The sequence below is a fragment of the Strongylocentrotus purpuratus genome, unplaced genomic scaffold, assembly GCF_000002235.5.
Source record: "Strongylocentrotus purpuratus isolate Spur 01 unplaced genomic scaffold, Spur_5.0 spur5_scaffold_6, whole genome shotgun sequence".
Taxonomy (NCBI): domain Eukaryota; kingdom Metazoa; phylum Echinodermata; class Echinoidea; order Camarodonta; family Strongylocentrotidae; genus Strongylocentrotus; species Strongylocentrotus purpuratus.
Window position 1 is genome coordinate 33234167 of NW_022145612.1, and position 25245 is coordinate 33259411.

Genomic DNA, 25245 nt, shown 5'->3' on the forward strand with positions numbered 1-25245 from the left:
ACTTATATTTTGGCCTGATTTTGGTCAAAGATCAATAGAAATTGTCATTTGTTGGCAAAAATGACCCAAATTGATTTTGATGAGCTCAGTTTGACCACTTTTTCTAGCATCAGGGCATATTTTTAGATAGAAAAGGCCCTTCAAATCTCCTTTGTTGACAATAATGATTGGAAAATTATCCCTGATCAAAAGTGACCATAACGGTCAGTTTCCTATCCAAAATTGTTTTGTTGTTGTTAAATTGGCCAAAACGACATTAGTAGGGTCCATAAGGTAGGGTAAAAAAAATTACCCTGGATATGCTATTCAAGCCTTCCCACCCAAAATTTGGATTAAATCCCCCTATCTCCTTGGTATATAAAAAAGCTACAGCTGATATTTGTGTTGACTTTATCCAGCAATGATGCAGTGGATTGTGAATCCACCATAGTTATTATATTAAAACACAGTGTCAGCTACAATTTTGTCAATGCAAATATAAAAAGCACAAAACGAAGCACATATTCACAGAGAAAAATTAAAATGCAGCAACATTAATGTATAGACAAAATAATGCAGTCTATAACAAAACATCATATAATGTAAATCAATAAGGATCAGAATAAAGGTACGTACAACCATGCACAAAATATGGCCAAGGGACATCGGGTGGGGTAGGGCTCATTAATATCACATGTCATGTCATGAAAAATATTATCTTCATTCTATCATTTTTATCATAATCTTTATAGTCAACAATATATACAAATATTGATAATAATGAGAGACTTAATGTATTTTTCCCCAAGAAAATACATCTCCATCATTAAAACAAATATAAATTTCCTGAACGAGTGCCTTAATGAATAGTGGACTGATTGGGAACTTTTAATTGTTTAAACACATACAAAACACTTGAATGATTTGATATAAACATGATAAAACATAATTTGAAGGAACCGATACAAAACCACTATTGTACTGGTTTGATATAACATTCTGCAAATGATTAAACAATTTAATTTGATGTCTTTGATATGTTTTCTTTTGTGCAATAATTTTTGTAAACTGGGTTGGTATAATTTGATTTTGATATAACTGATGTGCAACTGTGTTGAAAATGTATGCAAGTAGCCACAAGAATGTAAATAGTACAGGGAACAATAATCTAGATACCTGCTGGAATGAGGGTGTATGTTTCACAGTCCTCTAGATATTCTGATCTACATCACTGTAATTATACTTTTCCAAAAATAGTGTAAAATACATTAGATGAAGGGTAAAGATAGTGCTATTTAAGCCATAAATAGCAATTCTATTTTGCTTCTAAAGTGTGATTCCCCAATGACCTGCCAACAGTCATGAGGAATATTCATCTAATAATATATACAATGGAAACAAAATAGAAAAGGGTCAGAATTAGAAGAAAAAAGGAGAAAGCCCGAAAGCGGTAACATTTGATCAAGCGCCTCTCATGTCTGAGAGTCATACAGAGGCTGAGCCCTAGATATATTTACGTCTATAGATTTCAAGATATGGCTCAAATTAAGTTTATCTGCCTGGGGCAGGCCTTAGCTTGTTGGTAAACAGCCTGAGCTGTTGCCCCGCTTCTTCTCCTTCTTCTTGCCCGACAATGCAATTAATCTTGTGCTCAGTGCCTAGAGAGCTGACGGCTATGTGTGGTACTAGCTGAGTCTTATTTTGCCTTTGACTCTGAGCGGCCAATATATCTTCTCGTCTCCAATCTTTCCATCTTGATTCTAATCTATGAAATTCACAGCATCCCCTGAAATATACCTCATCAAAACACTGTTGAATTTGCTGTTGTTGTTTTTGTTTGTTTTTTGTTTTTCTTCCTGTTTTTTCATTTGTTTTATTTGTTTGCTGCTCTATTTCTAAGACTGTCAAATCTTGTACATCGAACATCAATAAGCCTAAAGAAAGAACATCATAAATACAAAAATACATTTCCTTGACAAGCAGCAAGCACTATCCCTAAAATTCCATATTCTTTCTTAACTTTGATTTATCAGTTCCATCATAACATGATCTAGTTTTTGGACTGAAGATGCATTTGTCTTGAACTATTGAGATCCCCATAAAAATCATGCATAGAAAACCTTTAACAAAGACAAAAAATCCAGGGCACTCTTTGACATTAGTGAATAAACTACATTTCCATTTGTACTTCCATAGCCTGCCTTTATCTGGTTTATTTCATACAGTAATACATGGGTTGTACAAATAGCAAATGGATTGAAGATCACAAAACCAAACTTGTAAAACTGTCTTTGTTCAGTCAAATAGCTGCCATCTTGTATGTCAAACCATGCAGAAAATGATGATTGAAAATCCTCCCATGACAAAAGAAAACATGATTAGTTTTAGTTGTATCAACATATCAACTTCCTGCAAAAATAGATGACATAAACTTGGAGAGAGGGATGAGGAGGAGGAGGAGGATTGGGAGAGGATGGAGACAGACGGATGGTCATACGTACAAACAAGGCAGTCTACTGACCATGTTTTCCCTCCAAACAGGCCCAAATTTTGAAGCTGTAATCCCATGATTAGTGCTATCAATCACACTGGCCACTACCCACACTTTGGGTGATGAGATATAAATATTGATCTTGGTTGCAGTGAGAACCGATGCATATTTGATGCCATTTTCTCACTCTCACCAAGCTAAATGTGGTGATTTCTCTTGAGGCCCCCCTCCTTCACAACATGTAAGATTGTTTTCTATTTTGGTATCTCTGCCTTTTTCCTGATGTAAGAGATGTATCGTTTGGAGAAAAAAAACAAACACTTATTTTAATGACGTAAATGAAAATATGACGCTGGCTGGAAACTATTTACGTCCCAAAAACATATAGGTCATTCGAACTTAACTGAATAATTTTTTTTTTTAATTATTTGTATTCTAAACTGAATGAAGATCATGTTTTAGTATGAGCCAGCTCTTTTAGTTTAGGGATCTATCTGGGATATATTCTCTTAATTTTTATGAAATTTTGTCATGATGTCTTCAAACAACTTCTTTTTTCTCTAACCTTTTCCAGATAGAAGTAGGAGTTCTGGGCAGTACCATGTATTATAAAGAGCTGTGATCAATCACAACTTAAAATCAATCTCAGCTGTGTACTTAAGAGATAGGAGTTGTGATTAACTGCCATTGTTTAAAATCAATCACAACTCTTTATAAGTTGGGTCCCTGATCTCTTCACTCACAATGACTAAATAATTATAACTGCAGCAGTATAAATAAAAAGCTATAAATTCAGATGAAGATTGGGTCATTTGTAGGACTTGAAATCTAACATTTTAATTTTGAACATCACATGTGAAAAAAAGAAGCATTCTTCTTAGCTTTTATAATATTTCATGTCAATTTTCAAAATATATATTGCAATTGAACATGAACTGATAATTTGAAAGTTCATCAGTTTTTAACTGCTTTCTTGCTTTCTCTCTGTAAAATAAAAAAGGGAGCTTTATATCATCTTACAAATTGAAAGTTGTATAATCTTTATTAGATGAAAATGTACTTTGAATGCATTATCACATGTATTCTGTTGCTTAAGACGAGTATAAAAAACCTGCTTACATTTCATCTAATGGTATGTGTTACCATGGAAATATAAATATATTCTTATTCACTTCTAAAGCAACATAAAATAGCTGATGTGGATGTTTGTTAATATCTGCTCTCTTGTTTCATTATCCAATAAGCAGGTACCACCTTACATCCCCTGAGCAGATGGATCATGGCTTTCTATTATCTCTTTAAACTCTTAGAGCTGGAACCAATGTCTTCACGGTCGTTCAACTCTATACTCCCAACCTCATCATCCTCCTCCCTGTATTCTTCTCATCTCGTTGGAGGCATCCACCTCTTGATGAGTTTGACGGTGGATATAAAACTACCCAGGCTTCCTATAAGAAAGGATTGCAATATAACCATGGTAGATCACGTTTCTCTACCAAAGGTAGTCAACTCCCGACTAGGGTACCCCCTGTGAGCTAGCACACCCTCCCCAATGTGACGTGTCCAAAAAAGTAACATTCAACCAAGTGGTGGATAAACATGGATTCAACATCAATGGTCTCCTTACCTGAGGCTTGGGCCCCGGGGGCAGGTATGACAGCAAACATTTGTGAAATCAAATCCCACCAACGCTACAAGTGATGTTATTGTTACCCGTTACTCAGCTCAGGCACTACTGTCTATGTGCATGTGTGCGCAAGGGTTGAGAGAGAATATTTGGGTACCTTGACTTGGGAGAACCACGGTAAGAAAAGCCATGGAAGTCTCGGGAGATGAACTGGAAAATGTTTTCTTGTGGGAACCGGCAATGTGGTTGGATTTGAGGCGATTATCGACATGTCTTGGCAGCTGAGGTAACTGTTGTTCAATGCATGAGGATTGATCTGGATGGCTTGATCATAGTCAGAAAAGGATTTAAACCTCCTGATATTATAAGTTCTAAATGCCATTCACCATTAACTTGACATTACTGCATAGGAGAGTGACAAGGTTAACCAGGATGGGATAGTTGTCAACACTCAGAAAGTGGAAACCCAACTTTCCCTCTCTCATTCTCTCTCCCTCTCCCCCCCCCCCTTCTCTCCTCTATAATTTTCCTGCGCTCTCTCTCTCTCTCTCACTCTCTTTTTCTCTCCCTCCTTTCCTCCCTCCATCCTTTCCTCTCTCCCTCCTTTCCTCCCTCCATCCTTTCCTCTATCCTTTCTTTCATCCACCTAATTTCTCCTACTCTGTCAATCACAGGACCACCAGTTACTGTTAAGATGACTGAGTCACGGTTACCATGCTGTAGCCATTTAAACTATTCACTTAAATGATCAAATTTCAGCAATTTGAGCAAGGAGAAGAGATAGTGACCGTGTCACTTATTTTCAATCACCCATACCAGAGATTTCTAAAGTGGAAACGGAAAGGGGCAAAGAGGTCATAAAAATTCTGAACTGGAGAATACTCATGAATAATTCATCTACATTCAATCAGTACAATAAGCGTTTTGTTACATGTACTTGTATTCATTTGCCATATCTTTTTGGGGGCTTATATTTAGGGATAATCTTACAGGTGGAAACTATCTCAATTGCATAAGAAGAAAATTGAAAATAAATCAAGACATGAACTAAAAAAAAGTGACCTTTATGAATGCAGAATGGCTGACAAAACTGCAAGTTGGAGGGGAAAATAAAAAGAGTAAAGACAGACGAAAGCTACACTTGAGACGAGGATAGAAGAATCCATTCTAAAGATGCAGGGGACAGCAAAAGGTGTCACAGCAAAAGGAAAGGTGTAACATGGGTACTATCCACAGGGTGAGAGATCGATCGGAAAGGGATTATATGCAGAAACAAGAGTGCCGACAACTTGATTTCATTAATTCAATGCTCATCACAGTTTCTTGTATATCTTCAAATTATGGAAATGCTACCTTGAACATGCGACCTCACTGTCACTTTGCAGAAACTGAGAAGATAGCAAGGAGTGCAATATCAAGAACACAAAAAACCTGCTATATTGACAAGAAAGGACCTGGATGACCCTGTTCCTAGAGATACAAGTTGCAGTGACCTTTCACCAGGCATCCTTCAAGCAAGAATCGCAAAGAAGATGACAAGAAGAGGCTAGAAAGATTGGAGATGTATTTCTGGCAAGAGTTGCGTGCGGAGGAACATGAGGGTTTTTTACCCGGCCACAGGCAACTAGGAATACGGGCTCACGTTGTCATAGTAATCGCCCAAATCCTCGATTCTGGATGAGCGGGGAGAGGTGATACGCCTTCTTCCTGAAGAAACCTGTGAACTAAGATGAGGATCGAGTTGCCCACCCTGGGCAACGCCAGTGCAATCTCTATTGATTAAGCTCGAGTGTTTGGTGATATGAAGACGGAAAAACACAAGAAGGGAAGGAGGATTATATGCACAAAAGCTTTCAGCAATTCCTGATCAGGATAGCTATAATCTCTATGCTAGGAAAGACATTGGAAAAGGGCAGAAATACTGGAAACCCAACCATAGAAAAGAAGAAAAACTCATGCTATCCGAAAGAAGGCGACTCCATAAGTACCATGATGATGAAGATATTTAAAATTAACAATCTCCTATGTGAATGTCAAAATTCCAGACTAAAGAATTTATATTCTGCTAAAGTTGTACAAAGAATTCAAAGTAATTCTACAAAGAGACACTAGAAGGAGGACTGGATTATTCCTAGATCTTCCTAATATTCTTTGTATGATGAAATCCTCATTTATTGTCTGTACATGCTAAGAAGGTATTGGTCACAATTTAAACCAAGCAAAAGATGAACCTGAAAACTATTTCCCTTCTGAAAGACTCGTATCCATATATTTCTTGTCTCCAATTACTTGATAAAAAATAGTTACTTCACTCTCCCTCACAGAAATCTAATAAAAGAAGAGAAAATTAACCCATTTCAAATAAATGCTCACTACAAAATGTAAAGAAAATAGGCAAGGAGTTTCATCGGAGCAAATGAAATTGGAGTGTAATATGTTACGTCTTTGCTCAAGATATTATTGAATTATGTATGCAGCCATATCAATAAAACTCCAGTTTATGAAAAATTATGAAATCTAAATACAATTTTTCTGGGGCAAGCAAACATTTTGAGGACATTTGGAGCCACTCTCATGTAATGATACGGACTATGGATGTTTTCAAAACCTACCGGTATATGTTGATGGGGAAAAATACTTTTAAATGCTACATGTACACATTTAAATGCACACAGGTTATATTTTGATCTTCTAAGAAATGTAAACTTGATAACTTGAGGGTGAATCTGCGACAAAGATATAGTAGATGCATCACAATTGTGTGAATATATATGAGATTAGAATAAAGTTTATAGAAAGGAACTTTAGAACAAAACATCTTCCTTCAGATGTTCCACATTACATTTAACGCCAGAATCAAGAGCAAATCAAGAAATTCCTCAACATTCATTTTCGTCCTTCAAAATGCACTTGAAATCACAACTATATTTGTCTATACCTGCTGAGTGTGTAGTGTATGAGGCTCTGTTATTATAACTCACTTTCTATGCTGTCACACCAACATCCTCCCGTGAGAATGTAACACACATACTTTTGACAAGCCCTGCATATGATGCTATCAAGTTAATTTCTCCCTAAAGATATTCTGTTTCCATGGCAACAATGATGATAATGGTTCAGGTGAGGGGGAAAAGGTGAGGGGAAAAAGGTAAGGGAAAAAAATAGCGTTACAAAAGAGAAACACGATGTTAGGTGAATAATGGATGAGAGAGCGGTCTTTCTGCATTATTCATGGGGACGGGAGAAGAGTGCGGTTTTTTAGGATTGATGCAGGTGACAGCCCTCGCCGTTTTTCCTCTTCCACGTTTACTCAAAATAACCCTTGGTAATCTTACCATCTCAAGCCTAGCTGCTTTCCAAAGATTGGGATCGGTTTGAATCCTACTTAAAGAATGCAAAGGCAGTAAGATAATGCAAAGAAGACAAAGTGATACAAACCCTGAGAGACAATATAAAACACCACTCAAAGGATTATACTTATTTTGATTCCCATACATGCAAGAAGATATTAAATGTATTTTCTTGTGTGTTTTCAGAAGGGCACACCCCAAGCAGATGCATATCTCAACAAATATGTATTTTTATGTAATGACCTTTCACAGCTAGATCTACCAAACACATTCCAACCCATGCATTGTCTAAATTGGTACACTGATAGGTTATAACTACAAGATTATACTTCTTTGTCCTTTCATTATTAAACTTTTTTCTCAAAGTTTGACTACAATTTTTTTTAATGTTATTCTTCCTGGATTACATTTCAAAGTATTATGTGAAATATAAAGATTTAGGCTGAATTCAATAATATATCTGAATATATCTGAAGATTAAGGTCTGATAAGATTTTTATATTTCCTGAAGAATCTTGTCTGTCTTTAATATGGTTTGTTGTCGCACAATAAACCATGAAAGCATTTTGTGTCCTTGAATGAGCCAGATAATAGTATTATGTATAAAGTAGACTCTCTTTGCTCATGAGTTAAATCAGACTTGGTAGGATATATTTGACATTACAATGTGTGATGATAGCAACTGACTAAGCTAAATAACACTAGAGTATTTTGAAAGCACATGACAATGCTATGTGTGCTACTCATAAACAGAATATTAGTATCAAAATGTTTATTGAGTTAATATATAAAACTATTTAGTTTGACATCTATTGGAAATAGATGTATACAAATTATTAAAACTAATCAAGGTTCGTATAATATCTAACAAATTTTCATTCACTAGTGCAAGCTATCTAAAGTAGATATTGAAACACAATCATCCCAGAACCACTAATACAATTTCACCAACTGCATCATGTAAACGATTATTTCATTCATATTCATCAAATAAGACTTGAAAATGAAGGTATATCATGTTAAGGCCTTTTCCATATAACATAAAGACAATCACCAGATATTGTTTAATATCAAGATGTTTTCTTGGGGCTGTTTAGTACATTGATTTAGTAGTTATTCAATGTACATTCTAACATTTTCTTTCATTCAAACTCTTTTTCTAACCACAGGCAACTGCAATTGATTTTTTTTCGGGGTTGTTTTTAAGGAATGGACAAATATTGCTGAAAGGCACATGACCCTGTCTCCAGCATTTCATTGAATAATTTGTTTGTTTTTTACCTCTCATTCCCAGACAGAGACACAATTTGTTTGCGGGAGATGAATTTGTATGTGGAAATAATGAATAAAAGATCTCAACACGATCCCATTTTGTCTCTCCGGTTGCAAATTGGCACCGTCCCTGCCTTGGTTCAAGACATAAACAGCATATCAGAAACACAAGCTGCATATTTAGGAGAGAGTCCAGGGCTGGAGTATGATTGAATTAATCCCCATGTCCTGGTTCTGCATGAATTTTTAGTCACGCGTGTGAGTGCTGAATTAGCAATGATTCTCCCCAGTTTCTGTGCCCAATCCATGAATAATGCACGGTAAGACGACACTGGTCCGCAGCAGCAGAGTTTCCCAAAGAGAGCTCTCGTGAAAGACATTTGAAAGGTTGGTGAAATACAGGGCTGATGTATTTATTGGGAAAGTTTGATCAGTAACAGTGTATTCCATTCATAGTTTTATTATGATCATATAAGGTAACAAAATTCTCTTTCAAAATGGTGTGCGATTTCTTTCTCCAATTCATCATTTGCAGGTGTATGACTTTTATTTGAAATAGTAAAAAGCGTTCATAAGAATCCTGTATTTGGGAATTTCCCAAATATTCAGTGTTTAACAATTTGAACACTGCTTTTTAAGCTTTAATAAAGCAATATGAAAAGAATATATGTGACAATTTAAATGAATAACTTCAAAAAGAAATTACAGAGTGGATGGAAATGCACTATACTGGCTGCATAATATACATCCACACTCACTGTTTACAGACACAACACCACAGCTGAACTCCAGGAATGGATACAAATAGAAAAACATCCAGACTTCTACAGATTCAAGAGAAAACACATGGCAACTACCTGACCCAACAAATGATAAGACTTCCATCGGCTAATATCCCCCATTATCCAATGATACGTAGGCTTGCTACATTTCACAATAAATCAGTCCAAGCTCACTCAATGACAGCACCAGCAGTGCTCCTCCCGTTCTCACTCTCCAAACTGATTTATTTGACCTAGTTTTCTTACGCTCCTCATCACTTTTAAAGCAAGCAGGAGCTGTTATCTCATTAGCTGATGGTTGATCATTGTGTCAAGCCTTACAGCTAGGTTCGTCTCTCTGTCACACATGATTTTATATCCATTAAAACAGCATCTTAATGCATGCGTATGCAATCTGACAGCAAAATATTATGAGGCTATTTGCGTCACTTCCTATATACTGAAACTCCCATGGATATCTTTATACTTAACTTTGTTCAACTTTCGTCTTACATGTATGCTCGTTATTCTTTGGCCTGATGTTTACATAAGGTTTTACTAAAAAGTGGGAATGAAGAAAGTGTGTGCGCAGAGTAGCTTTTATCAAATCAAAACTGTTACTTAACATTCTTGTCAGTTAGATGTTCTGACCCTGTTTTCGTAGATTGTTTAATAAAAGAGTCTCCAGAGGGTATTCTCCTTCTTTGCTTTCAGAACTTTCTGACGTCAACCCTGTCTTAGTGATATCAAACTCTTCATCACAAATTCCATTATTGACTTCAAAATCAATGTAAAACATTGGCAAGATAAAAACAAAGTCTTGGTCTAATATTTGCTGTTTTGTCAAAAGCAATGAAACTGCATAACCTAAGAGCAATCAATAATAATCGTATTGAATTTTTCTAGATCGATGGCAATACTTTTCATGGCATGAATACCTTATATTATTGTATCAGAGTACATTACGGAGGTAAGGCAGGACCTCTTGCACCTGCGCTAGGTAATATTTTGTTTTACAGGAAAAATACTTGTTTTTCTCGCTTTTGGTTTAACTATCATGAAAGAGAAGACAAAGTGATGTTAATGGCGCGAATGTCATGGAGGCAGTTTTCACTCTTATTTAATGATTTTGTGGCTAGAATGAAATTAAGACTGTATATGTGACACAAACATGTCAATGTGATTGTATGGAATTGTATCTGACTTGGTAGTATTGATGTAACATGTGTTTCATAAATCTGGTCTACAAGAGTCAAGGAGGGTTACTTATTTGATTTGGTAACCATTGGCAGAACATTATATCCCATTACAAAATTAATACTCAACTTTTTCTCTCAATTCATAGGAGACAATTATTAAAAAGTAAGATATATACTTTTGGACAATATATACGAAAATTCTGATGAGAGAAATGTTCCAATGCTGCTCCTTACAAATTCATAGCACTCTATTAGGGATAATTGGAAGTGTGAAATTTTAAAAGTAACCAATTTCTTGTGATATCAAGCTGCTTTTGTTGTAGTGCATTAGAAATAAAGTTGATAGTTGCAAGGTATTTGACAACTTATCTGGTAGTAAAAAAAAAAAGAGCTGTCTAGGATTCTGCTAGTAGATTTTTTACAATTTTTCCATGATTATTCAAGATATAGTCAAGGGGTTCTTCAAGAGGTAACAGTCTTTGTCTTACCTTCTGGAAGCACAATCAGTTGAGCCGTAGCTTGAATGTTGCCCCAACGGTTGCTGGCAAGGCACTGGTAAATACCAGAGTCCTGATCAGTCAAGTCTTGAATCGTCAGTCCCTGGTTATCAACACTCATGAAATCACCATTAGCCAGCAGGTCAATATCATCCCCATGACTCTTCCATTGGATGGAGGGTGTCGGAATACCGTACACAGTACACGGGAGGGTCTTGGTAGAACCCAACCTGGCGTAGGTGTTTGTAGGCATTTCCAGAAATTCAGGTGGAACTGTTAAAGGAAAGCAATGAAATAAAAAATACAGAAACTGTTTGAAATTCTAGTAGGAGCTTAACATTCCAATTGCTCAGATATAAGGATTTTAGAATTTAAAAAGAAAGAAATTCCTCAGGATATTATGAAACACAAATAATTACATTTTACATTGCTATGCCATTCCATTCCATTCCTGTGCTTGGAAATTATTTTTTGCAATTACAAAACGGTTTTAGACTTAAATATCCTATACTAATATCAACTTTTGGACAAAACATCTCTTTGTTTGTATCGCTTGAACATATTTTTTCTTTTTTCTTTTTGATACATAAATATCCTGTATTCACATCAAGTTTTGGACAAAACATCTCTGTTTGTATCATTTGTATGTTTTCTTTTCATGGTATCAAATCATAAAAAGTGGTAGTTTCAAAACAAGTCTGAATGTCATGGTTTTAATCACTGTAACATACATGCAAAGTCAATTTAGTAAACATTGTATGTGTTGATGGATCTACTCCCAATTATTTTTAAATAAAACACTTTGCTTTCAGCCAATTTTCTGTCACTCTGAGTAAAAATTAAGTAAAAAATGATTTGAAATCTAATGCGTAGAAAGCCTAGTATTGGAGACAATGTGGTACCTGTCAAGTTTATTCTGTTTTTCAATTGCAATATAATGGAATAGGATACTGACCCATGAAGAAAAGAAAAAGAAGGCAGCAATACAAATGGAAATGTCATTACACAATCAAATCTGCTTTTAATCAATCATGGATCAACCCAAGTAAAAATGCACCTGCCATTTAGAATTATACTTGTATATTTGGCAATGGGAGTATGGTTCTTGACTTGTAAACAGAGTAAGTGTATCAACCTTTCAATTTCATTCCTTCACACATCATTGTAATACTGATTCGTTAAGGGATTACAGTTGTTTAAATTGCAAAAAATAAATAAAAAATTGATAATACAAACAAATAGATATGTACCCATTTTAACACTCTAAAATATAAAAGGTACCAATTTTAGTGGCATAGAAAACCCAGTTCAGAACGTATAAGGGTTAATTTTGTTTATAGCTATCATTCAAATATTACGGTTCAATTCCTTAAAAAAATGTTATCAGCCTTAATAATGATGATAATGGTAATAACAATAATAATATTAAACATTACATACTCCGTAAACAGGTGGCAAGATAAATCAAACCACAAAATGACATCACCAAAAACTAACCCTTGTGCATTTTTGACCCAATTTGTCATGCGTTTCACTACAAAAAGCTACCAAACTTGCTCACTTCTGACTATTGCCTCTTAAAATAGTTTGCGACTGTTCATCCTGTCTAGCATTGTGTGACCATCCCCTTTAAACCATCTCCTGCAAATCATGTTATGCTGCATGCATTACTGGACAACATGCAAGCCCCCAAACGCCTCCTAATTTGATTTTGAATGCAATTCCAAACCGCCTCCAGTCTATTTGTCTTCCCCCTCAACCATGTTTTAACTGTATTTGTTAAAGATGCAAGACTAGCCAAAAGGGGGAGTCACCTTTGAAGTATTTCAGAGAAACAGCTAGCATTAAATATTAAATAAGTGTAAAATGAATATGACTAGTTACACTAAGTGTTTAAATGTCAACAATGTATTGAATGTATATACAATTGGGAAGAGTTCAATATTTTGATTAAAAGCACCTAATAGAGTTAAAATTTCTCTAGTAACTAGATTTGAAATCTTAAGACGATTCTAGACAGGACAAATTGATATCGGAACATCTTTTTTATAGATACATATTAACCGCATTTACATCGTAGTTCCATATCTCAAACCACAAACCTTGGTAAATATTTGATTACAAAACCTCTGAAAAAAATTTGAAACCTATCTGGGGACAGTCATCTATAAAAATTCTCTGCGCAAGTAAAATGCAACTAAATATCATTAGAACTTGCAGATAATTTCAGATTGTTCCATGAATTATTCTGCAATCCTCACAATATCATATGATCAAAGATATTCAAAGTGGTTTTTATTAATGACGAGTGGAAATTGCATTACTCTTTGCCTAATTGCCAAAGCAGCCCTCAGAATATACTCTGATAGTGAATATGTATATTGACAACTTCCACTTGGCATCAGAATACACCACAAATTGTTTCAGACCAAACAGCGTGGCAAAAACGTATCATTTTGCGGTGTAAGATTACATCTCATTTCCCCTGAATTATGCAGGAATACACTCAGCAAAGTTCTGCACAATTAAGCTTGCATATACCAAGTCACGCCAGCACATATCCTACTGCTATTTCCTCCACAACTGTCCAGTGACTTTTCAAGATTTTGTCTTGGATCCCATTCATATTAGCCTATTACAAAGATGTTATACTTATTTTCTAATTTTGAATGACAAACCTTGACCTTGACAAAAAATTCAATTTAACATTTAAACATATATCTGTGAGAACTGCTACTTAAGATATTCAATTTTTGTTGTGATTAATGTTCAAATGGACGATAAATAATGAAGGTAGTTATAAAAATGTAGAAAACAAGAATAAGAACACATTAACAAAGAGCTTGCAAAAACATCAATAAAAAGGCTTTCTTTTATTAATTATTTACTAGCTTCGATGCTAATAATATTTTTAATCAATAGTTTGATGAAGAGCAATTACATATGAGTATGATCGACTATTGATTTAACAGATGAATATTCTGAATCAATCATCTTCTATTATGGTTTTAGGTAGCTTGGCGAAATGTAGTGGCACAAAAAGACACATTCAGAACGAAGAAAAAAAAGAGCAAAATTATTGAAATCAAAATTATATCATACAGAGATAGAACCGCATTGTTAAGATATGAAGCTGGTAAATACTATCTTGATTAAGCTTAAGGTTAACTAAACTTATATTCAGATATATCAAGAAAGAACTTCACATTAAAAAATATTGTTAACTGAATCTTGGCCTACTGTATTCCGGACAAGTCTTTTCATACTACTATATTTCTCGAATCTACCTTAGCATGATGTATGTTGCCAAATGAATGATAAATGAAGAAAGGAATAATTAAATGCTTTGTTAATGAACTCGCCTTGTACGACAACAGTAACACCCCTCTCTACTCGGCTCTGATCCAGTATGGATATGGCAACCACCCGATAGATACCAGTGTCGATCTCTCCTAGGTCTGTTATCTGCAAGCTCCCTTGACCCAGTCGTCTGTAATGGTCACCTTGCCTGAAAGGGAACCGAAAATGTATGTTGCATTGTTGATTACTCTCTAAGCAAGCTAGGGGATTATTTGGATGAATAGATGAATTTTTCAAGCATTTTAAATGGATTTCGGTAAAATTCAATTATCTGTACTGAAATATTACCTTCTGTAGGAAACATTTTTCCACTGTAATATTTAATACTATCACCAAAGTCTATGTTTTATTTTGAGCTAATCATAAAGATTTTCATTCTTATTTTACCACTAAAACCAACCGATGACAAATTATTATAGTTGTCTTCATCATTACTTCCTTGAAAATGTTCTTTCTCAATCATGAATACCAAATGTTGGATGAATTTCATCATTTCAATCTGATTTCATGGGTACCTCTATTACCTATATCCCACTCCTCCCAAAGGAGTCATTCTATGCAAACTAGAGCATAACAATAAGGATTAACCCATAAAAGACCAGGACAGATGCAAACTAATATTAAAACCCATTCAATGTACATGTCATGTGATAATAAAACAGTGAAGGAAAGCTTAAACGGAACATTCACACCGTAGCATCATTACTAGGAAATAAGATGGCTATGCACCAGCAGGCCTGATTAATTTGGAATGAGTATATCACCTCTATCAATTACATATCCATAGAAAGCATGGTGCCAACTCAGAAGCATACAGTAATCCAGAACTGATTAAACTCAGTGAAGGGGACGAAGAAAATTTGGAGAAAAAAAAGAAATTTCAGACATGTGGGATTGATAGAAAGGAACAGAAAGTCATAAAACTGAGCTAAAGTAGAAGAAAGAGAAAGAAGAAAGAGAGAGAGAGAGAGAAACAGAGAGAGAGTGGAGGAAAATGAGAGAGAGAGAGAGAGAGAGAGAGAGAGAGAGAGAGAGAGAGAGAGGGGAGGGGATGAGACAGGGAGGGGGAGACGGGGGGAAGTGTATATATAGGGTGCAGGTCAGAGCTGGAGAGAAAGGGGAAGAATACACACAGAAAGATAAATAGATTGAGAGTCAGAGAAAAAGAGAGGTAAAGAGCTTTTAATCTATGAATATATTTTACACCACCTTTATCCTCTTTTTTATTTGGTTATTCCCCCATTGTTTTCATATCAGGTTTATATACCTGGATAGCAGCCTCATCAAAATTCTTGACATTTACATTCATATCTCATCACGTACAGTGACAACAGTGGCATCTATAAGCAAACAAGCTTCACACACACATATACAGTGAGAACTAACACACCCTTTCTCCGTCTTCTCCCAAACTCCCATCATTTGTCTCCCCTTCCATCAACAGGAGACAAGAAAATCAATTCACCTTTGCCAAAATTTGAAAGGTGTATTTGAAGAGGAGCTTCAACTGAGAAATGGAAATGTTTGTCTTTTTCATTTGGGGCGGAGGGGTGGCACGCTATGCGCGAAAATGACGGACAAATGTTTGTGGAATGGACGTTGGCAAACATCAAAAACATTTGACGCTCATCTCTAATAGCAACTTGAGGATGGACGGCATCCTTTCTGGAGTACCCCTTCCCCCTTTTTCTTTCTGTGTATAAAGTTGGAATACAACAATTTGCCATGTACTCATTGGTTTGTAAATCTGTGTATTGGGGAAAAGGAATTTAGGTAGTTGAATACTAACATGTTGATCTTTTTCTCTCCTTTATACCACTCCAGTGTTGCTGGTTCTGTAGTAGCTGCTTCAAGAGTGATAGTACTACCTATCAGGGCCTCTATTTGGCTTGGTCCTGGAGCTACTAGGAAGGCCAAATCCTCTGGACGCTGGGCTGGGGCTGGGTCTAAGAGAGCAAAAAAAGAGGAGTGTTGTAATCAAAACAGACGCCGAGTGTGGGCGAAAAATAAGACACAGAGCATAATAGTAGGATAAATATAGTGCTGAATAATTGGGCTAAAAATGCTTCAAAAGTCATATCACTATCACATTGTACTCATTTATTTCTCTTTCTTTGTAGTTTGAAGGATGCGGTACAAGCGGTTGGAAAAACAGACGCTAACGTGAATGACATATTTGTGAGTTTTTTAAATGATTTAAAAATAAACACACATCCCACGCTTCCCAAAATATGAATGGAGCATATGATCTGAGGAAGAGGTTTTACTGATATTTTTTTTTGTGCTACCTTATGGCTACAATGAAAAATTGAAGTAAACGAACACAGCAATACCAAAAATATTCAGGACAATTAGAAATATTTTAAGTATCAAACTTTAGTTCAGAAAAAGACAATCATCCTCTTACAATTACTATTTTATTTTATGAAAATCCTTTCTTCATTCCATTAAAATACCAAATGTCTTGTTCTCTTTAAAAAAAGATTATCGTTGAGCTAAACTTGACCAATAAGTCTATGATTGCAAAACAGCAGCTCAAGTCATACCGCTCCTGACGACCAGCTCTGCATCGGTGCTGCGCCTTCTCTGATCTGGTAATAGAAGGCTCTCTACTTTACACCTATAGCGGCCTGCATCACCCTCCCTCACGTCCCGAATCTCAAGTGCTCCGCTGGGAAGCAGAGTGTAGCGAGATGCATAACGTTCTTCAGTCAGGTCGATCGTCTGTCGATCCTTCAGCCACCTGAAAGGAGAAATCAAAGAGTCTAGGCTTGGCTGCTTGGCTCTAAAATCTATTCTCAATTATTCTCTTTGAATGTATATACGTAAAAACACATTGATTTGTTCGTTTGTTGTTGATGTTTTTTGTGGCTATGATAAAGGCATAATGCAAGTGTCAAACCATACGGTCAAATTATAACTGAAGTTTGCGGTCATATTTTCTCTGGAGTACAAGATATAATTCCTCATATGAACAAGAAAGAAAGAGTGGAGCAGAGTCTCATATTTTTTAAAATAATAACCGCTCACAGGAGATATATGGAGGTTTAAAACACTGACGAATCTAAACTTTGCAGATGAGTAATTATTTGTTCTTATTAAGATGCTACATAGGAGGTTACACTCTTGTTTTTTTTTAATTTGATTTATTAAGAAGAAAAAAAAAATTAAACTAGTAAAGCCTTAGGATGCTGACAAGAATTGAAAGGAAATGGACAAATCTTGAAATCATTACACCCAGCAAAGAAATGATACTGCAAACAAGTATATTAAGATAAATAAGACACCTTAAAAACATAAGATCACAAAATAAATGATTACTCATTATGATGAAATCTGCCTTTATGAAGGTGGAATTTCATACTTACGTTGTTGTTTTTGGTACAGTACCATTCACCTCACATTCAAATCTAGCTGTATCTCCGGGGTATACTGTCACGCCAAACGGGGAACGGATTTCTCCAAGAGCTAGGTAATACAAAAAAAAGAGAAGATATAGAATAATGCATTATTTCTTAATTGCATGTATATAAAGAGATTATTGAGGAAACTACCATTAAGTGTAATACAGTTTTGGCCCTTTGGAAATACTATTATTTCAGAGGCTCCACGAGGTCAAACTATAGCATATAGTTTTCAAACATTACATAATTGTTACATAAATCAAGAGGACCCTCTTAATCCAACCCAAAGCAAAATATTACTATCGATGTATATATATTTTTAATAAATGATACATTTTTAAAAAGAAAAAATACAACATAAGAATGTTGCATCTAATCAAGATGGATACATGGTTGAAAATAAATTCAGGTATCAATTGACAAAATCAATTACTATTTTGTCTGGGACTTTGATGAAAAACTCTGCCCTCATATTTTCAATAAAAAAGCAATATATTTCACCTCACAACTAATCTGTATCTCCACGCTTCTAAAAGCAGGAAGATTGCAATGTATGCACATACCACACAAACAGCAACGTGAGGTAGCTAACTTTGTAAGAGCTTGTTAAGTCAATACTTCGTATCTCCAGATAAAAATCAATAAATTTTCATTTGCCCTAGAAACTGGATACTATGCCTGGCATTCTGATTTCTATGCCAACGGGGATCTCCGTTATAGAGCTCCCACACGCATCAATATTTTCACTACACCCATGCATGGCGAGGAAAGGATTGGCAGAGAAACGTGAATCCTCCCTTTCTACGATTTCATTCTCTATCTTGGAAACAACAAACCTCAAATTAAACACATCTGAGCTGCAGATCTGAGTAACTCTTCTATCTTTCACACATCTCTCGATCCCAGGGACTGTTCTTCATGGAGAGGAAGAACTGGGAGAGATCGATAAATTGTCTTAATGTCAGCAGATTGCTTTACACAGATGGACAAGGTGTGAGTCAGTGTTCCTCTTTTAACTATTCAACCCCATTCTAAACACCTTTGATATCCAGTCAGAGACCTGTCTTATTCCCATCTAACGATGTCCCAGCAGGCTTACATGGGGAATGAAATAGACTTTATGCTTATAATTCACTCTCATGATATCAACATTGTAAAATAGAGGTGAATAGGAACAAAAAAATGGAAATAAATCTGACAAAATTCTTTCACAGAAGGTGTCAAGTACATAATTTTGATTTATTTTAATGCTCAATTAAATAGCACTGAAGCTCAAGGTCCATCCAGTCAATTTTACCTGCTCATATAAAAAATGAAGTTGCATTATGTCTGGAAAAGGTAGACTAATCCCATTCCTCTTTACTTTTTGTCTTTCCAGTTTTACATGTAGTTTATCTATTCCTTCCTCAGTATCAATCCATTTAAATTCAAACTAGTGACATCACATCTATATAGCTGAATAGTTTTGATTTTCAAAACGATTGCAAAATTGTGTTAAACATTGCAGAATTGAGCAGAACTCTCTCGGTCTTTCATTTACATTTAAAAAAGATTCCATTTGAGGTGAATGCAGTACACAGATTTCTTGCACAGGCAAATAGAGAAGGTTTCATTCAGTTTAAATACACCACAGGGATAGAGTTACTTTGATAGATGAAATGAGAAAATTAGTATAATAATGATATATTACCCAACCATGCATTGATAGTTGTCTAAGCTTAGGGACTAAAAAAAAAGAATTCATAAAACATTCTAGGAATAGAACTATATAGCCTTCAGTAAGAAATAAGCAACTCTTTGACAAAGCCCACTGGGTCGGTAAGAATCCCTGCATACAACAATTTCTTTTATAGAAGACCTCATTAGAGACCATTACAATAGACCTCTGGTGAAAAGGGGAGGATCAGGAATAGGAAGCCTTTACAAACAGTTAAATAAGTTGTATACAAAATAAGAAGTATCAATGTATACATGCATCAATAGAGTTTTAACACAACACTTCTAAAAGGGGTACAGTCTATATGGGTAAAAGAATGTGATTCTATTAAGAAAAAGGACTTTGAATGTCTGTTCAAAATAATCTTACTACAAGACATCTTAAATTTTCACTTTTGGTCCTTTTTCCTTCTATCACTCATTTTGTTGGAAGATGGTGTTATTCTAAGGCATAATACACACCTAACTTTTTGCCAGCAGCAATAACAAATTGTGAGTATGCTCTGAGAATTGTGGTTTGTTGCTTTAAGAAATGTCAGCAATACAAGGGATATTTACATTATTTAGACAGCAAAAAAACCTTTCTCTTTCCAACAAAATGAAAGCCATTGAAATATTCTCATAGTTTCACTTTACATGAGGGAATATCTATTTATTTCTATTAATCTAAAACATCCACATTGAAATCACTTTTTTATTCTAGGTTTCCATCACAGCCACATTTACTATACACATTTGGTATAGTAGAATATGGAGTTTTACAATATTTGTTAAATGATCCCTTTCTGTATATAAGCCTGTGAATACTTTAAAATCCCTCCAATTTCCCTTCGATTGTACATGTATCTCATTTTGTTAAATTGAAAAACACAATTTTCATTCGGATTATATTGAGCAGTGACATTTCTAACATATTTTGAGAAAAAAATACAACTACTTGTATAAAACATGATACATGTATTTGTTCTCAATTTGGATATACCTGTATAGTAGCATGTTTAATTCATTTCTTTTTTCAATTCAAATTTCTCAAGAACGACAAGCCTTTTTCCATAAAATTGACAAAATAGTTTTATTCATTTTGGAGTTTTATTCCATGTATTATTTTTTGTATCAAGATGAACCTGTCTCATGATAAACCGACTGTCAACTTGAACCGGGTTGCTCCAGTATTACACCTATGGGGAAAATGATAAGTCAGAGTCCTTATAAAATGCATATTTGTAAATTTGGTTGCACAGTACAGCTAGAGAAATGTAGTGGTACGAAAAAGATGCATCCAGAATGTAAAATGCATAATAGTGTAATAGATGTTTGTAAATAAAAAGTTCCTTTTTGACATATATCTGAGTGAAAGTTAAACTAACATTAAGCTGCATCAAGATGATATGTGCATTTAACAGCAGAATATGCTTATCACATGGTTCTACCTTCACTATCTTACAGAACATTTTCTCCTGCTGTTAAGTTTTGACTCAGGAGTGGGGTGAGCAAATATATAGCACAATTATGACCCAGTGCAGAATACAGTTGAAGCTAACTTTCACACAAACTCTGACCCACCGATATACCATCCTATTGTGTGCATGTCCTTGTATGGTCACCCAACCTTCAATGATAACTTGACTTTCTCACCCACAGAAATGCCAACTATATAGGAACACTTTGCTTTTGTACTGAATGCCATCTGTTTGGATATGACAATAGCAACATCACCTACAATCAAAACAGCCTGTCACTTAGTGATGCTATCATCAATATGATTGATGTTGCTTGGTCTCAAAGGTACAAAAGAACTCTGAGAATGGACCTATATGACATCAAGTAAAGAAAATTCTTACATTCAGTGTGTACCGCAGCACAGAGAAAGTAAACATACAAGTACATATACCTATGTACCCTGACACTTCATGAAAACCTTACGGCTAATGTGCGAAAGGTCTTGTGATCTTTCGTGTCACAAAAGGTCGTGTAACGCAACCACCCGACTTGACGTGATGACCTGACGATTCGCAGGAAGCAGTATTAAAGCAGAGATGCCTACCTTCTTCAACAAAAAAAGTATTCTTAAGAGCAAAAAACAGTATTTTTGAAAAAATCTCTCAACTTAACATATCGCCCAATCGAGCAGCTTAAAAAACCAGGCAGTACCACGTATACGTACCCGGATCGGAGCGCGACGTGCATACATTACACGTGGGTTGTTCGCAATGTGTGCAGTTTGGGGCCCGTATCACCATCCTGCGTGCATAGTTTTAAGATGTAGGTGCATAATACACTTACGACACAAAGCTTATGATCAGAAATTAAGAAAAACATCACTAAAAAAAAAAAAAAAAAAATTAAAAAAACGTAACAAAACATACAAAAAACGTACTGCCGTATTCATAGCGAAAAAAACGGAACAAATACGGCAAAAACAGAACAGTTGGCATCTCTGTTAAAGGTATTACAAAGTTTTGGGGAAATTTTGAAAAATGGGTGGATAGTGATTCTTGACAATTTTAATATATTTGGATGCCACTGTGGATGAATTAAAAACACCAGAAGTTGTAGCCCCTAAAACACTTCTGCTTTCGAGAAAAATTGAATATAAAGATTTACCGGTGCTCCCGGTAAATTATGATGAATTTCAAATAGCTCCCGTGGTGGCTGCGACCATGAAAATTTCAGAGTATGTAGTTGTGGTAACGTATATTATTTCCGAACGAGAATAGCTCATCGGTCGATTTTAGTCAATAAACATTGTTTTATTGCTTAATTAATATCTTGACCTTGAGAGGGAGCTATTCAACATAAAGTGATCATTATTTACAATTTCATAACTTCAGAGTCGATTTCGACCGCGACAACGATCACTGAATATTGTAGGATCTTATATGCTTCCAATATGTTCATTTGAACCAAATTCATGACCCCATACCAAAACTTTGTATTACCTTTAAGGTATTTTAAGTTTTATTTTCTTGTTTCCATAAAACACTCTGTTCACACTGACTCATTACAGGAACCTGTATCAAAATATGACAGCTATGAATAGTAGGGACAGGCATGGAATAAAGAAGGTTGTATAACCTTGATAATATTCAGCATTATACAAACAAATTGTAATGAAAATTTGAAAAGGATAAATCATTGTGCAAGTCTTTTGTTCACTCTACTAACAGGCGCACCTCGTGGCTGCATGGGTCATAAAACACCAACAAAACTTACTACTGTCGACATGCATAAATCATGTTAACATTACCACATTACCAAGTTACAGTGTACATGCAACCACATATTACTACAATGATCAATATTACTCTGGAGGAAAACATTTCTAGCCTGCCTTTAGTTTAAAATGTTTCTATTCAAGTTTATTAGGTTCGGTGCTCCTCAATAGCACAAACGCAACAATGTATAACGTTGTTACAGAAGTATGGATATGCATTTTGAAGTGTTGGTATATTTGTTGAAGTGTAGAAATTTATCAAAGCTTATTAAGTAGTGCTTTTGAAAACTTCAATAGATTACTCTCTTGATTTATGGAAGTTAAATTCCTCAAAGAAAAGGCTAAGGCAATAGAGGTCAGACATTGTGCATTTGGCAACCGTAATAAATGTGTTTTGAAGTTTATCCTTAATACAACCAGTTCTAGATTTCATTGCTACAGTGGCAACTCGACTGCAGCTTCTCTTTCTTGTCTGTTTGCATGTATGTAATGTCTCCAGTAGGAGGACATGCTTCAAATCAAGCAATATACAACAATGGGCAGGACTGCTAGATACCTATGATCACTCTGAATATGCATGATAACTGGAGGAAAATGTAATTGATTGATTCTGTTTTACAGAATTGTAAAGAACTGAAATTGATTGGAAGCGATTGCATGTCCTCCACAAATTCTCATTAGCGATTGATTTCAAGTTGCGATAGACTCAAATCAATCGCAACTCTTCACTAGACAGGACCCTGATCTATCACCTCCAGCAGAATTAAAAGCCTTTACTACCTTACTTCCTCTTAATAACTGCAATTATTCATATTGGAGTAAGGCTAAGGTACTTTAATAATTCAGTATGTACTTGAATGACAAAATTAGATCTGTAATATGCATCAGATACATCCGCTAGCAAAAGAATATGATGCATGGTTGTCTGTCCCATGTTCAAAAGTTAAAGGATCCTCATTTTCTTCATCAAAATCAATGTAAACAAACTCCACGGAAGCAATTACAGGAACCGGAATAATCAAAAGAATGAGGAAAGTTTGGCTTGCGGTCTCTTTTCAAGCATTGACTTCCATGAAACGTGACCTTCAACATAAATCAACTTTTTTACTCTTACGAGGAATGAATGCTCTTAAAGGCATCACACCCTCCAGGCAGAGCGATTGTATTTCAATGTCAATGGCAGCTCTTTTTCACATTAAACCAAAGCCTGTATTGAATCAATCTATAGAAACACTGGGTAATACCCTGAACGATGCATAAATCTAGCATACTGCAATGACATTTCACGGTAGGTAGCGTACAGGTCATACCTAATCTCAGTAAAGACTTATGGGATTGTGATTTTCAAACATTCTATTGAATAAAATAAATAATAAATCATGAACTTAAGAATTGAATGCTAATCAGCCCTTACTTTTGTGACTTATAGTGAAATAGTGAACTGTCAAGTGAGAAATAACCATATATCTCTGTTATTGAATAGGGAGGGTCATTTGGAAACTAGCATACCTGTTCTGTAATGTACTGTGCACACTCTTACTACAATTTATTCAAATATGATTCAGTCATGTCCAATCTATTCACACAAGTCTCTCATTACCACATTCTTTACAATCAATTCAGTTCACCAAATTGATTAAAAGTAAACTTAAGCAGCACTTCTGTTCATTGTATAGTTCTTCTTAAATGATATCTTGTAAGCATCGTTTATCCCTTTACTCTTTTTCAGCAGACTGAGCTTTTATTGTTAATTATATTGTGACGCACTTAGGTTGCGCCCATTCATCAAGCCAGTGTGGCTTTTGCGGATGTACCTTTCTCGATTCTATACTTTTTTTGGTTTTATCTTGATAAGTTTTTTTATCAAGATTACTTTAAGTAGATTTAATTATGTCTTCTTTTTCTTTTTTCCCCAATGTATATTTCAATGTATTTTTCTTTGCCTATTTTTAACAACAATGTATGATGTCATTTTTACTGTGTTTGGAAACAAATGAAATTCAATTCAATCCCTCTCTCTCTAACACAATATGCGCGCACATACAAACGCACACATACACACACTCTCTCTCTCTCACTCTATCTTTTTTCTGTCCCCTCTATCTCTCTCATTCTCTCTCCCTATCTCCTCCTCCTCTCTCCCTACCTCCCCCTCTCTCTGTCTAACACATGCCTAGCCTACAATATACATTTTTACCTTCCCTTTATCATTCTCATTCTCTTTTTTTCTTTCCTACTTTTTTGTTTTAGTCGATCTCTTTGTCTCTCCATCTCTGTATGGAAGCCTTGCACATTTTGAGTGACAGGACCCGTTTCTTTGGACAGGAGTATCGAAGGATGATCTGGAGTGGTCTTTTAGGGGATAGCTAATACAC

The 25245-nt window shown here is 35.3% G+C and overlaps 1 protein-coding gene across 1 annotated transcript in view; it reads right to left on the reverse strand.

Moving 5' to 3' along the window:
- Positions 1-25245, reverse strand: part of LOC115929882 (neogenin-like) — a 62814-nt gene that overhangs the window by 34352 nt on the left and 3217 nt on the right. Inside the window, exons 2-6 of the mRNA XM_030999982.1 lie at positions 17905-18004; positions 17083-17279; positions 16326-16482; positions 14539-14684; positions 11168-11449 (exon numbers count right to left, since the gene is read on the reverse strand). Of these exons, the coding sequence (XP_030855842.1) occupies positions 11168-11449; positions 14539-14684; positions 16326-16482; positions 17083-17279; positions 17905-18004 (882 nt within the window). The remainder of the gene's footprint in view (positions 1-11167; positions 11450-14538; positions 14685-16325; positions 16483-17082; positions 17280-17904; positions 18005-25245) is intronic.